The sequence below is a fragment of the Corylus avellana genome, chromosome ca8 (genome assembly GCF_901000735.1).
Source record: "Corylus avellana chromosome ca8, CavTom2PMs-1.0".
Classification (NCBI taxonomy): Eukaryota; Viridiplantae; Streptophyta; class Magnoliopsida; order Fagales; family Betulaceae; genus Corylus; species Corylus avellana.
This window is the reverse complement of record NC_081548.1, coordinates 25,117,598-25,130,058: the sequence shown is the minus strand read 5'-3', so window position 1 is coordinate 25,130,058 and position 12,461 is coordinate 25,117,598. Positions and strand designations below refer to the sequence as shown.

The 12,461-nt window shown below is 35.0% G+C and overlaps 1 protein-coding gene across 1 annotated transcript in view; it reads left to right on the top strand.

Annotated features, from left to right (window-relative positions):
- Positions 1–2,289: 2,289 nt before the first annotated feature.
- Positions 2,290–12,461, top strand: part of LOC132189129 (uncharacterized) — a 12,604-nt gene continuing 2,432 nt past the window's right edge. The window contains 24 exon segments of the mRNA XM_059603666.1: positions 2,290–2,755; positions 3,081–3,174; positions 3,890–3,965; positions 4,713–4,777; positions 4,875–4,919; positions 5,028–5,128; positions 5,217–5,358; positions 5,945–6,006; positions 6,089–6,162; positions 6,250–6,320; positions 6,710–6,797; positions 6,882–6,954; positions 7,053–7,148; positions 7,326–7,431; positions 7,874–7,967; positions 8,059–8,142; positions 8,226–8,382; positions 8,601–8,791; positions 10,150–10,194; positions 10,365–10,393; positions 10,484–10,605; positions 10,803–10,850; positions 11,596–11,720; positions 11,825–12,142. Of these exon segments, the coding sequence (XP_059459649.1) occupies positions 2,398–2,755; positions 3,081–3,174; positions 3,890–3,965; positions 4,713–4,777; positions 4,875–4,919; positions 5,028–5,128; positions 5,217–5,358; positions 5,945–6,006; positions 6,089–6,162; positions 6,250–6,320; positions 6,710–6,797; positions 6,882–6,954; positions 7,053–7,148; positions 7,326–7,431; positions 7,874–7,967; positions 8,059–8,142; positions 8,226–8,382; positions 8,601–8,791; positions 10,150–10,194; positions 10,365–10,393; positions 10,484–10,605; positions 10,803–10,850; positions 11,596–11,720; positions 11,825–12,142 (2,664 nt within the window). The 5' untranslated portion in view covers positions 2,290–2,397.

Below are 12,461 nucleotides of genomic sequence, written 5' to 3'. Positions count from 1 at the left end.
CATTAAAGTGGAGTCATTCAATTTTTTTTTTTTATTGATAATGCTTTCCATTAAAGCGGAATTCGTCGGAAAAATGTTTTCAAAAATCCTCTAGTATAAAGCCCAGAGTGTTAGATTTGATTTATTCTAATGTATGTGATAATAAATGTTTGTTACTTTTATTGATAATGCTTCACGAAAGGTGTGAGTTCATTTTGTGAGAACAAAATACCATGTATTTCAGCAGTACTTGAAGAAGCTTCACGCCATGGTGGAAAGGGAAATTGGGAAGCCTTTGAAGTGTCTGTGTACTGATAATGGAAGTAAACGCACTCTAAAGATTATTGCTTATGATTAGAAAAAAAAAGAAAAAAAATTATTGCTTAAAGCCTCTAGCTGACACTGGACACGAGAAGATAGCTCCAGGCAGGAATGAGATCCTCTGATTCCTCTCTATTACGGTTGGTTGAAATTTGAGAGGTAAAATTGTAATTTTACTTTTAATGGACAATTTTGCCCCTCAAAAGCAACCAACCGGTTCCTCTCAATTTCAAATGAAATAGCCGTTTGTCTGCCCCTATAAAATAAACTCAAATTTCATATTCTTGACACTTTAACCCCTATAAAATTTAGCCAAGCCCAAATTTTAGCTAAAAAATCAGAGTAAATTGAAGAAGGTTTTTTACTGTTTACATTACATTTTTATTTATCAAGCTACCACAAAATTTTTCTTTTTTCTTTTGTGCTTGTTTATCGCTGCTGGCTGTTACGACACCGTGATTCTGTTATGTGAAGTCTATGGAAGTTCTTCTGTTTGAACAATGACTAGTGAGACGTTTTCCGTAAACCGCAACTTCATTATATTTTATTATTTTGTTTCTGTCCCAATCCAGATAATTTTCTGAATCCGTAACCCCGTAGCACAAAGGAGTGGCATAGATAATGAATTAATTGCATTATTTTGGAAAAAGACATAAGTATGTTAAGGATAGCTGAATTGTCTAAGTCATTCTAGCTAGGGTGAAGCTATTCGTATTGTGTGCTACCTAATCAATCGGTCTCCTTCAGTTTATTTGGGTTTTAATATTCCAGAGAAAGTGTGCATAGAAAATGATGTTTCGTACTTTCACTTGAAGGCATCTGGGTGCTTGGCATTTGCAGATGTGCCTAGGGAAAAACGGTCGAACCTTGATGATAAAGCCATTAATTGCGGTATTTGTTGGCAATGGAGATGCGGAATTCGGCTCCAAGCTGAAAGAAGAAGATGATTTGAAGCAGAGATGCGGGTTTCCATGAGAATCAGACTTTGAGAAATTTGAGAAGCCAAGACGTGACGTTGAAGGTGTTCATGACCTTAAACCTGTCTCCTCGTCTCCAGATAGTGCCACTCATAGGGAAAGACAAGAGTCGAAAACCGTGGCGATGAGCCAGTAGTTTTTGATGAGGGTGGATGATGCATCAGACACAGAGGGTGTTGAGCTGGGGGAACAGTCTGATTATATTTTGTTTACCTGATATGACACTACATACACATTAAATGCTGCAACATTTAATCTTTACCATAAAATTTTCTCCTACTTTTGAAATTTTACATCATTTCATCGGTGTGTTTTTAATATAATTATTAAAAAAAATGCTATATACTATGCCCATCTTACTGGACTGATGTAATAAGACATATATTTTATTGATATTTTAATTTATAAGGTTAATAACTTTTTTAATACTTAAGTTTTCACATTTTTATTTATTTTTTCATTTAAATTTTAAATTGTATTACTGATGGTACCTAACTTATGGATAAAGACCAATTTAGTACCTTCATCATATTCCATGAGCTGAACTAATTTCGGCCATCCCATGCCTGCCCTAAGGTGGCTCAGCCACCCTCAATGGCCAAAATGGGGGTGGCCCCTATTTATCTTTTTCTTTTTTTCAAGTTTTGATTTTTTAAATTATTTAAATTATTTTTGTTAGGACAAGTGGCATACTTTTGTTACCACACATGCCGTTAGTTTGATTGACGGAATAACGATGGTGGTACTAAACCAATATTTATCCACAAGCAAAGTATCTATAAATTAAAACTTAAGTGAAAAATTAAATACTAACAAAAGTTATTAACCCTAATTTATAATAAGAGTCGGAGAACGCTGTGACATCAGCAGGGCAGTGTATAACATTCATCTAAGTATTACCTTACATTGGACACGTGGCACTATCACAAACCGTTTGACTGCGAGATCAGGGGCAAAAGCAGAGTGTAGAAGGGAAGTTACCGCCTTTATCAAAATCTCACAAATCCAAAATCCCGCCAAAACCCTCCAAAACCTCCCACAACGTTCAATCAGATATACAATCCCGCTGACAAGCCCCAAAGCTCTCTTCTTCTAAAGATCTTCTGAAGAACACCCAGAAATGGTCTCTGCAACTCCAGGACCAAACCCTAATCCGAAAGCCCCCAAAAATGCGTACCACATCGGAGGCATCCAAGTGGAGTTCCCGTACCGGCCGTACGGGTCGCAGCTCGCGTTCATGGGCCGTGTCATCTCGACCCTGGATCGCGCCCAGAGAGAGGGCCACTGCCATGCGCTGCTTGAGTCCCCGACCGGCACGGGGAAATCGCTCTCGCTTCTTTGCTCGACCCTCGCTTGGCAGCAGAACTGTAAGTCGAAGAATCAGTGTGCGAATCCTTCTCACTCGAAGCCTGCTCCGGAGGCGATGACTGATCCTCTGGCTTACGGCGGCGGATTTGTTCCAGAAATGGAGCCTTCAGGTAAAGGAAGTATTTAAAGATTGATTTTAATCCTAATGCATTAATCTAGTGTACATTTTACATTCTTAGGGTTTTTAAGAAAGTGAGAAATAAGTCAATAATTTAAAACCTAATGCGTTAGTCTTTGGATCTTCGTTTGGTTGTTGCATATTTAGAGGAAAACAACATAGAGACATCTGCATTATGAATTTTGTTAACAGGGGTTTCTGATTGACGAAGTTTGATAAATGCAGTCAAATTTATGGGATGGCCAGACAATCCCTTAATCAATGTTTCCATTTCATCATTTGGTCCTCTACGCTACTGACATTGCAGTTTTTATTAGGTAACCCAGGGCCAGAGAATTTGGAGCCAGCTCAATCTGCAGCAAACAGCAAGAATCAAAAGAAAAAGGCAACACCAACCATATATTATGCATCGTAAAGTTTTATCCTAATCTATTCAATTGGGAGCTTCTATTAATTTGTTTGTGTTGTTTGTTTAGTCAGGTAATATGTTGTGGAAATTTGTGATTTCAGATGGACTATTGCTTTATAAAGTAATTATGAATGTTTTAGAAACTTCACATAAGCACTGGACGGCCCACTTCATAAAGCCATATGTTTAGTGAGAACAAAATATCTTAATATTTGTTTATATACACTGAAATGTAATAGTTACAAAGTTTATGTTAAAATACTGCAGTTTATGACATGGGAAGCATTGCAATTTTCAACTATAATTCCCTATGTTAGGGCAGCTAAATTAGTTATTTAGTTGTAAGGTTTTGTTTCTGACACTATTACACTTCAATGCCACGATAAGGATTGCCTATCTTCTCATGTAAAGTTATAGTTAAAAAATTTCATATTACAACTGATCCCCTATCTTATGCAATTCTAATTTGAAATTGGCTATAAGTTGGCGACAATCTTTTCTTCTGATCACTATTTGTAGTAATTTGATCTGAAAAACTAAGAATTATAAAGAATTTGGGTCATATGATGTCAATTATTTTTGTAGTTTCCATAGAATTACTTGAGAAGTTTAACAGAAGATTTTACAAGCTCCCAAGTATCAAGACATTGATATTTTGTGTTGTCAAATGTTGAATTCATTTCTTAAATGGTTATCAACTATTTTTTGTATTTTAAGGAGGACTCATTCACAAATTTCTCAAGTGGTTCGTGAATACCGGAAAACTGCTTATCGAGTGCCAATGGCAGTTTTGGTATGTTTACTTATTCCTTGTGAGTTCATGTTTTACAAATTCCTAGGTATTGTACAATGGGAATTGTGTTAGCCCTCCTGATAGCTTGTCGTCTTTATATTGACTGTGATTTGGTTATCGACTTATCGTCCCAATAAAACTAATTATTTGGGAGTGGACCATTCCTGATTTGGAGGGCATGTTTAATGATGCATGCTAATGGTTAGCGTCTTATATGGATGTCTCTTACGTCTCATGCCTCACACTCCCATGCATTTTTTTTGATAGGTCCTTGCATTTAGAAACTGAATAGATATTTTTATTGCTTAACATATATTGGACCACTCGGATTTGTCCAATTTGCTTGCTTTGTAGGTCATCACAGCATAGAGTGCTTGTTTCCTTTCCTTCTATTATCCATATTGCAGCCAAGTGTAATTAACAGTAAGGGTGAAAATAATTCCTAATCATTTAATCATGAAACATGTTTTTCATTGGTACCAGTTGTTGAGTGAGCAATTATAAAAGGAATCTTTTTTACCACAAGAAAATTTCTCAATGGTTAATATGTTGTTATTGGATATGCGGGTGGAAGTTGCACTCTTCTACTCCATGAGGAGGTATATAGCTGTTTGAACATGACCCTTTTTAAGTAATGTATTTTTCTTGTATTCTTGCTTTTGAATAATGTTATTCTGGAGTTTTTTCTTTCCTGGTTCAAGCGTGTAGTGTTTGCATATGAATTCTCTCTCTCTATCTCTCTTCTAGGCATCACGGAAGCATTACTGCACAAACAAGCACATACGCGGGAAAGAGAATATTGATGAAGAATGGTGCACTTCTGACCCATATGGCTTTTTTGTTATTTTGTTTTTATAAATAAGATTCCTTTCATTTTTCATAACTGAAAATGGTTTTGGAAATTTCCAGCAAGTTGCTTTTGAGTAATCGAGAAGTAGGATGCCCAGAATTTAAGTGAGTTATATCTATTGTCCTATATGCTCTGTTAATCTTGGTTATCTTTGTTTACACTATGATGTATTGAGTGACAGTATAGCAATTGTATGTTTTTATTACCAACAGAAGTGTGCATAAAATCAAAGGTCATGCATCCCTTCAGAAAGGAGGTTGCCATGAGGCCCATGATATAGAAGATCTTGTAAAAGTTGGACAACTCGTGAAAGGTTTGTTATAAATATATATATATTTTTCTGACACCATATGTCATGGTGCTGCAAACACAATCTTACAACAATTTTCTTCCTTCTTTAGGTTGCTCATATTATGCAGCACGTTCGATGGCAGATGATGCACAATTGGTTTTCTGCCCATACAACTACATCATCAATCCAGTCATTCGTGGAGCTATGGAAGTAGATATTAAAGGAGCCATTGTGATTCTTGATGAAGCCCAGTATTTTTCACCATCTTATTTGATTAAATTTATCTTTTTATAACCTTCTCTTTGATAAGTTTACAGTGTATTACCTAAACTATTAATGAGATTTTTAGTTGATAAGCGGTGAATTTCTGATTTGTGAAATGTCACCTTTCCATGCTGGTTTTGGAAGCATATGCAAGATTGGATTTTTAGTTAATTTTTTGTAGAGTCCAAAGTAGGTTGTTCTTTGTAAATTTTTTTTTTTTTTTTTTTTTTTTTTGCGTTATATATGCACATGAATTTCATGAATGATTTGCTGCGTTGGCACAACTTTTAGGAACAATTTATGTTTAAAATTTATGCTGTTTTTGAAAGCACAATGTAGTTAATGCAATTTTATTAATTTTAGAACCAGAAATCTCCTTTTGGAGCTCTGCAAAAATGATACATCTGCATAGTTAAGGGACATAATTATTTTTCTTGTCATAAAATGTATTGGAGTCAATTCTGTTTTTTGGAACATGTATTGTAGTATTACCTGAATTAATTATAAGGTTGGATTTCTCTTGATTTTTCAGATCAGTTTATCTGCTTTTAAATTCAATTAACTTGTTTGCAGCAACATAGAGGATATTGCTCGAGATGCTGGCAGTGTGGATGTTGAAGAAGATGTTTTGCATAGTAGGTTATGGAACCATTAACCTTTTTTTCTTCTTCATGATTTTATAAGTTTGTTGCTTATAGTTGTGATACCTTTTGAAAGAATTGCAGATGGAACTAGAGCAACTGTGTGCGGTTGATGTTTTAACTTATCAACCTTTATATGAAATGACACAGGTAATTGTTTCAAGCATACTGACAATAGTTTGTTTAAAAAATCCTTGATTATCAAATGGTCTGAATGAGTGCTAGTAATGTTGTTAGGACCTTATAAATTGGATAGAGCGGAGGAAAAGTACATTAGAGAAGCGTGAATTTCAGCGTCATGTCTCTTGGTGAGTTTACTTGTGTTATGCTTCTATAAATCTTGAGTTCTGAAATTATTCATTTCAAGGTCTTTTCAAAATGAAATTCTGATACAAAAGTTGCAGAATTCTTATCAGTTTGTAGGTTAACATGCTACAAAAGAATGATTGTCAGTTTCATTTTTCCCAAGAATAGTGAGTAGATCATGTGATGTAATCCTTATCAAATTTTTCTTGTGAAAAATGGTCCATTTATTTTGTCTTCCTTTCACCATTGAAATCATGGGCACTGGGTTCAAGTAAAGTTGATTGGTGATAAGGCTTTAAGATATTCCTTTTGAGATACCAATAGTAAAGAAAATAAAAGAGTATCGTAAGTATTCATTTGTTTATTTATTTTTTGTTAATATATGTCATAGTTGGACCGGTGATAAGGCTTTAAGAGAGCTCCAAGAAGCTAATATTTCGCAACAGTGCTTTCCAATCTTGCTAGAATGCGCTACAAAGGTATTTTGAGTATATGATTTTTTATTATTTTTGTTTTGATTCTTATCATTTTCTGTTGAAACATTTATTTATTTTTGTTTTAAGGCAATCAGCGCTGCTTCAGATACAGAGTCAGATGTAGCACATTTAAGTGGGATGTCGGTGATGACACTGGAAGGTACAGGCTTCATATTTTCATGTTTATGTATCCTCAGCTTTATCTATTGTCCATTGAAACTTTACTATGGTGATTGACTGTTTCGGATAATGTTACAGGTTTATTCTCTTCTCTAACTTATTTTTTCTCAAGAAATGGGCGTCACATTTTTGATTATCAGCTTGCTTTACAACGATATATTAAACGAGATGCTGGTAAGTGGAGGCTATCATTATTAGATTTTTTGAAAGGTTAACTGTGAGATGATACATAAAGTTTGATAAAATAATTGGCCAATGTTGTAGTGGTTTTGATGGTTATTGTTTGTCTTAATCACATTGCTGCTCTTATTGCCATGAAGAGCCTAACCATTGGCTTTGTTATTGTATCAGGAAAACTTGGCAATTGGACACATACTTTAAGTTTGTGGTGCTTGAATCCAGCTGTTGTTTTTAGAGATATTGCTAACCTTTCTTTGTCAGTCATATTGACGTCAGGGTAAGCATACTGCTTCACCACACCTAGGCTGCTAACAGAGCTTTTACTAGTGCACAAAGTGGGTTATGCCGCTTATACAATTTGTATTATTCTTTTGTGCACAGCTTTTTGAGAAAGTATGTCCATCTGCCAAATGAACTTTATTGCGGCTAAAATTACCTCATTTGGCCTATCTGGGTGGTCATGTTCTTTCCAATAGGGCGATCTTAGTAATTTAATTTAGTTAGTGTAACCAATATCATCCAAAAATTCACTTACCTTTCAAGACTCTCCAGAAAAGTTGACACATATGATGTCTCATACTGTGCTAAACTTGAAGGGGAGGGGGAGTTTGGATATTTGATTGTGCTCTTGTTCAGTTTCTTGCAATTTACTCCATTGCCATGCCCTAAAGTAGGATTTTTCCTTTTACAATATTGCTCACCTTGTTTTGGTGATTTAGGACGTTGTCACCAATGAATTCCTTTTCATCTGAGCTTGGAGTTCAGTTTGAAACTTGTCTGGAAGCTCCGCATGTAATTGATGTTGAATCACAGGTTCAATTCACATTTCTTTGTCTCTATAGTGTTCTTTGGTTCATTTTGGTTCAACAGTTCTAGGTACAAGTTATCGACCTTGTCTCTACAGGTGTGGCCTGCTATAATCTCCACTGGTCCAGGTAACTATCCACTGAATGCAAGTTATAAAACAGCGGATGCATATGAATTTCAGGTAATTTTGCATGTTGTCATTGATTTTTAATTGATGATGATATCTCCTCCCATTTGTGCATAAGTTATTGTTTTGTTGTGAAGGATGCACTCGGGAAATCTTTAGAAGAGATTTTTAAGATTGTTCCAGGCGGTTGTCTAGTGTTCTTCCCAAGTTATAAGCTGATGGAGAAACTGTGCAATCGTTGGCGTGAAACTGGTCAATGGTCACAACTAAATGAAGAAAAGTCCCTTTTTGTTGGTAAGACTTCCTTTTTTCCTTGTGCTTTTTTATCTCATAATTTGCAAAATTCTTTGAAAATTTGTAATGACAAATGTTAAATCCTTGTGTGATCACTTTTAGTGTTGATGCTAAAGTTGAGTTCATCTTACTTGGCATCGGTACTTGAGTTGATTTTTTGTTGTCCCCCAGACTTTTAGTTTATATTGAGAATGCTTATTTTTCATTGGTTAGTGCAGAGCCAAGAGGAAGCCAGGATGAATTTGAGCCTGTTTTGAAAGGTTATTATGACTCAATTCGTCTGGGCAACAAACCTATTTTTGGGAGAAAGCGACGGGTTAAGAAAATAGAACTTAATCACTTCAATGTAGTAGAGTCCCCAGAAAATCAAAAGAAAGGAGCTGCATTTCTTGCAGTTTGCCGAGGAAAGGTAGATTAATTATATTTTCATTAAAGTATTGATTTAATAATTAAATTTACATATTCCTATCAATTTAAGTTTTTAAGACAAGTGGTGGTTTAACATAGATCAAAGCGAAGGTCCTAAATCCGAACATTATCTTAGAGTGTGTTTGAGATTGCGATTTAGCAAGAATAATTTGCGTTTTTAAAAGATATCGCAAAACGTAAGGCGTTCGGCATTGCAATTTAAAAACAACGTAATTTAAAATAGGGGAAAAAAATTTGCGATTTCTATAAGCAGGCTAGGGGTTGCTTACTTGAAAAAACGCGAATTTAAACCAAAATCATGATTTCGCATAACAAATATTTTACTTTTTAACATATTTTACCAAACGCCTTTGCAATTTTAAAAACACAATTTTTAAAATTACACTTATTGAAACTGTTATCCCAAACGGACCCTTAGTCAATTCACTCACATTTAAATTATATATTCACATATTGCGCCTCACTTATTAAGAGAGAGTTTGAGCTTACACGTGAGGGGGAGCATTAAAGTATTGATTAAATAATTAAATTTACCTCTTTGTATCAGCTTAAGCTTTTAGGACACGTGGTGGTTTAACAATTTTTTATTTTAACAGTAGCCTTCTATTTAAATTATAGCTTCACTCTAGTAAAAGGAGTCTTAAGCAATGGTTGGCATTGTCTTCCACTCCACAGAATTTCTTTTGGTTGGCATACCTGTTTTTGTATTGGTAATAACATGATAGTCTTGGGTCAATTTGATCATCCGCTCTGTTTAATTACTGGCATAATATGTGTTTTGGGGTATGATGCACATTTTACACAAATCAAAACCAAAATTTGAAATTACACATTTTATTAAATAAATTAAGAATGATACTAAAAGAATGAATTGATGAGAAAAATAAAGACTAGGCTAGAATAGACCAAAAAGAAGCTCGACCAGAACCAGATTGGTTGGCATGGGCTAGACTTTGAGCTGGTGTGTATTGGTGAACCTTTTGATTTAGTTTGCTGTTAAACTGGAGTTTCAGCTGGAGAGTACAGGGAATGGTATTGTCAATAGTGGTCTAGTCGTTAGATGCCTCGGCAACCTTGCTCGATAGTGGAGTGGTATGTACTGAGGTACTACGTGAAATTTAGAGGTAGAGAGGTAGGGTTGCATTGAAGGAGATTGGTTCCCGGGGATACTGCTGCTGTTGTTCATAAAACATACTGATTAACCTTTTCTATTTTCAAAGACATAAGGGACCATGCCATTCTATCATTATAACAGCCAAAGTGAAGTCTTACAAATAATAAATCAATATGACCTTTTATTGAGTCTGCATATGCTCAATCATTAATTTATTCTTGCAGGTTTCAGAAGGAATTGACTTCTCAGATGATAATGCCCGGGTGGTTGTATCCTTTTTGCCCCCCTTTGAAAAGACTGAACAACGTATGTTGTTAAGTGTCTTTGTAAATAACTGCTTCTTTATTTAACTAAAAGCATTAATTTCATTAAGAAACTTGTCTAGTGTTATCTTTTATGATTGTTGAGTGTTGACAACGTAAGTTCTTAACTATCTCAGATAATTGTTGGAATCCCTTTTCCCAACACGTAAGAGTTCTTCCCTTTCTTAAATTTTCTGTAGAAGAAATATCCTATTAAATAACCCATGATTTGCTGATTGATTGAACTTCTTATCAGAAATGATATTCAAGTTGCATTAAAGAAGAAATATAATGATACTCATAAATCATCCAAAAGCCTTCTAAGTGGGAGTGAGTGGTACTGTCACCAAGCCTTCCGAGCTCTAAATCAAGCTGCAGGTATGCCCTGATGGGGTTCCACTTTGAGTGTGCCTAAAGACATTTGATATTATTCTGTTATTGAGGGGTATGAGGCGTTTTATTATTTTATTTAGCTATCATATTTTGCGTCACAATTCTCTTGTATAATAATGCAGATCTGATAGTTATTACTCCTGTTGATAATTCATTATGACGGTGCCTTTTACTTTCTATAGGACGTTGCATACGACATAGGTTTGATTATGGAGCCATCATCTTATTAGGTAATTGTTCTAAGCATACCGATTTTGTTGTCCTCTTACTTGTTAAAGGATAAATCTCAACAAGTCAGCAATCCCATGATTCAAGGTCCATGTTTCATGGGATTGCTGACTTGTTAGGATCTGCTAATTTGTTGAGATTTATCCTTTAACATTACTTAGCTTCATTAATAATGATCTCTACCCTGATTTTTTATGTCCTGGAAAAGTTATCTCCTAGAAATATTTGGTAATTGCCTTTGAAAACACTTTTCTGTTTTTTAATTTTTTTATAAGAAAGAAGTTGAAGTTAGCTTTACACCTGCTTGTGTTTTCTTAAAATAAGTTTAGTATTTGTTTCTTTGAAAATACAGCCAAACAATTTTCTTTAGTGGATTCCACAAAACATTTTCTCAAATGTGGATCCCACCAAAAATACTTCTCACCATCATATCGCATTAAAACATTTTTTCAAGCAAAAAAAAGAGAAAAAAAAACACTTTTCAAAACCATTAGCAAACATACCCAATATTATCTCCAGCCTGGTTCTGTGTCAAACCAAGCTAGTGTGGTGAGATTTCTCAACTTTTCTTTATTGAATTCTTGTTAGACTCACCCTTCACCATAAAGCTCCTGCTGGCTGCTTGGTAATTTTTTTTTTTGGCTAGTTCATGCTTAAATTCAGAATCTCTTCAACTTGTTATGCCAATTTAATCTCTTTTCCATCGAGTTGCCTTTGATGTTGAAGGTATTCATTTTTTGCAAGCAGATGAGCGTTATCGGGAAGAAAGGAATAAAGCATACATATCAAAGTGGCTGAGGAAACCAATTAGACAATATGACAGCTTTGGAATTTCAATAGAAGGATTAAAATCTTTTTTCAAAGATGTCAAGGTCCCGTATATGTTGCCATTGTTGGTTCTTAATTACTCTCCATTTTCTTTTCTTTTCATGGTTAAGTTTGAGCTATATGTTTTAAGTGGTGAACTTGCTTGCAGGAAAGGATAGGGAAGCATACAGTAAATGTTTTAAAGAATTTTGACATTAATGAGGAAAAGTCTGAAAGTATGATCATTATGGGACAAAGTCAAGGGTTTAGAAGAAAGGAGAATCAGAAACTGAACAAGTCTGATCCTTATGGACAAAAAGTAATTTCTGTGTCCAATTATGATGCTTCCCTTTCCCTACTGAAATATCAAGGTGATGTAGAAGTTCAGGCATCTCTGAGAATGGATGAGGACACTAACAACTGTATAGAATATATTGACCCCGAATGCAGTTTTCAGAAAGAATTAAGGTAACTCTGGAATTCCATTGTTCATCATTTTGTTAACTATTAGTGTGTTCTAGATAATTGGACTGCCCCCATTGGTCTTCTGGTAAAATGGTTTTTAGCTGATTCCTTCTGAAGTTTCTGGATCACAATTTTGAGTTTCACCACTTATAAGATATGGGCAGTGGAGCGGGAAACTAGACTCTGCAGTATAGGTTAAAGGTCTCCTGCTACCCTCTGAACAGGAATAAAATAGAAGAACCGGAAAGAGGTAAATGGAACCAAGCGAAAAAGTAGAACATATTTAAGTCAAGGGAGCGTAGTGTTACGTGATCTGTTTTAATTTCTTCCCTGTTTTGGCT